Source organism: Pteropus vampyrus, unplaced genomic scaffold (assembly GCF_000151845.1).
Source record: "Pteropus vampyrus isolate Shadow unplaced genomic scaffold, Pvam_2.0 Scaffold267, whole genome shotgun sequence".
NCBI classification, from domain to species: Eukaryota; Metazoa; Chordata; class Mammalia; order Chiroptera; family Pteropodidae; genus Pteropus; species Pteropus vampyrus.
In genome coordinates this window covers 986602-988858 of record NW_011889048.1, presented here as the reverse complement: position 1 = coordinate 988858, position 2257 = coordinate 986602, and the positions used below count along the sequence as shown (strand labels likewise).

The following is a 2257-nucleotide window of genomic DNA, read 5'->3' as shown; positions in this document are numbered from 1 at the left end:
CCTGCTGCCACTCACAGCGCGGGGCGGGCGCGGGACAAGCGGCCGTCATTCCCTCGTCCATTCGCGCAACAGGTACAAAGCGCAGTTGTCAAAATCACTCCGCAAAACAAGTGAAAAGCCCGGCGAGAATCCTACCAGCGTCACGATCAGTATTGTGGTTTTTTTTTTCGTTTTTTGCACTTTAACCTTGCTGCGATCTCTTCGCGTTCAGGCAGAGGAGGTGCGGGGGTGTTTATTGAGCACCTACTGCGTGCTGCGCAGAACGCGCCAAAGGGGTGCGTGGTGGTGAGGACAGCCCGGGTGGGGCTGCCATGTCGGAGCCAGAAAAGGTCTCCAGGGCTGGCTCCTCGGGCAGAGGCCGTGGTGGGCAGGAGCCTGTCTCCTGGTCAGTGGGCGCAGTGGCCGGTGCGGCCAGAGCCCGTGTGGCTCTCCGCCCCTCCCCACCGACCTCACTCTGCCTGTTATTGAACTGTCCCTGAAGGGTCAGGATTAAGACCTAGCGGAGCAGCAAAGATTAGGATTAGGGTTAGGATTGGGGTCAGAGCTCCTACACCTGCTAGCTGGGGTCTCCCACATGTCCACGCCTGGCCCTTTGCAGGGAGAGCCGGAGGCCTGCTGCGGGGCCGAGCCCGGGCTGGGAGCCAGGCCCGGATGGGCCAGGACGGCTTCTCCCTCATCTGCGGACGGCAGGGCTGGAAAGGCACTGACGGTACAAGGGCCTCACCCGTGCGCCCTCGAGACCCGACCAACTCCTTGGTGCCTGTGGTCACCCCCAAGCAGTCATACTTGGCCCAGAAGGTGGTCAGTTCTCATCACCCTGTTGCTTCAGTTCCAGCCGACTCCAGGTGTCTTTATTTCCAAAAGGAGCATCGGGAGGGTCAAGGAACAGAAGCCTGGGAGGTGGGCAGAGGAGCCGCCGAAGCAGCCACCACTCTCGCCTCTGTTCTCGTGGGGCTCAGAGAGGCCGCACTGGCCGTCGTCTCCCCCTGGGGACCACATGGCCCTGTCTCCTGAGGACGCATCGGTGAGGGGCTCACTGTCTAGAACACGGCGGGGGGTCCTGGGGTCACCTCCGAGTCAGAAGCCAGCATCAGTGAATTCAGACCCCCTTCACAGTCCCCGAGTACTCCAGGGCAGGGGACAGGGCGACCTTCCAAGCTTTAGCCCTGAGCAGGCACCTGAAAACCCTCCATCCTGGGTGAGGTCGGCCACCTCAGCCCTGCCCTCCCCCCTGCTGCCTCCTCTGAGCACAAGTGCCACCTCAGCCTCCCTCTGCTTATCAGCTTATCCTAGTCTCCCCCAGCCTGGGCCCCAGGAGGGCCGGGGACCCATACATGGTAGGTGCCCAACCAACCAATCAACACTCACCGAATGAAACGTGGCCTAGTGATCGATGAACAACTTAGCCCCCAGGCCAAGGTCACGTGGGAGGCTGCTGCTCCATGAATTGGTTAGGCTTCCACAGGGTGAGGCCCAGCTGCTTCCTCTTCTCCAGGAGTGGCTTCACGGAGTCCACCCCTGAGCCACCCCCTTCCCTGACCACTGCTAGGGCACGGTGGGTTCTGGGGGTGCTTCACTCCAGGGAAGGCTTGGCCAAGGCCAGGGGACACAGTAGCCTCCAGGCTACTTCCAGGGGTGGGAACAATGAGGCAAAGCCACAGCTCAGCCAACCTCTGGAGGCTCGTGGGGCCCCTGTCATGCCAGGCACCCACCACCTCAGTGTGCTGCTCACAGTGGCCCAGGTGTACTGCTGTCACAGGTGTCACAGAGAGGTCAGAGGGTGTAGAGGGGAGGGGGACCATGGGGAGTCTCAGCACGGAAAGGAGAACAAGGGGGTACGCCGTGTATAAGCCAAAGGACATGGGCACGGGCCACACAGCAGCCTGGACAGTGGAAGGGAGAGCAGTGACCTCGAGGACAGTCCACAGAAACTAAACAGAAACACGGAGAACCAAATGCACGGAACTGGGGCAGCACCCCCGTTCCCACATCACGGGGACTCAAAGGGAGAGGGGAGAAGAGGCGTCCAGGGGGCGGCAGTCTGCGGGCCCCAGGACCTCCACGTGGAAAGCCACACTGGACACCTGCACTCAAATCCTGGCGTCCAGAGAGAAAGTCACAGGAAAAAAGACGAGTCACATTTACGAAAACAAGTGAGAACAGCCACTTTCTCACTAAAAACCACGCGTCAGTGGAACCACCTTTAAAATGCCTATCCTGCCGAAAACAAAGGACTTCACCAGTGAGGGGGGATGGG

General features: G+C 60.7%; 1 protein-coding gene across 1 annotated transcript in view; it reads right to left on the bottom strand.

The window, feature by feature from the left end:
• Nucleotides 1-825: 825 nt before the first annotated feature.
• The window catches only part of MIER2 (MIER family member 2), a 25626-nt gene continuing 24194 nt past the window's right edge, over nt 826-2257 (bottom strand). The window contains exon 15 of the mRNA XM_011375247.2: nt 826-1040. Coding sequence (XP_011373549.1) covers nt 826-1040 — 215 coding nt within the window. The remainder of the gene's footprint in view (nt 1041-2257) is intronic.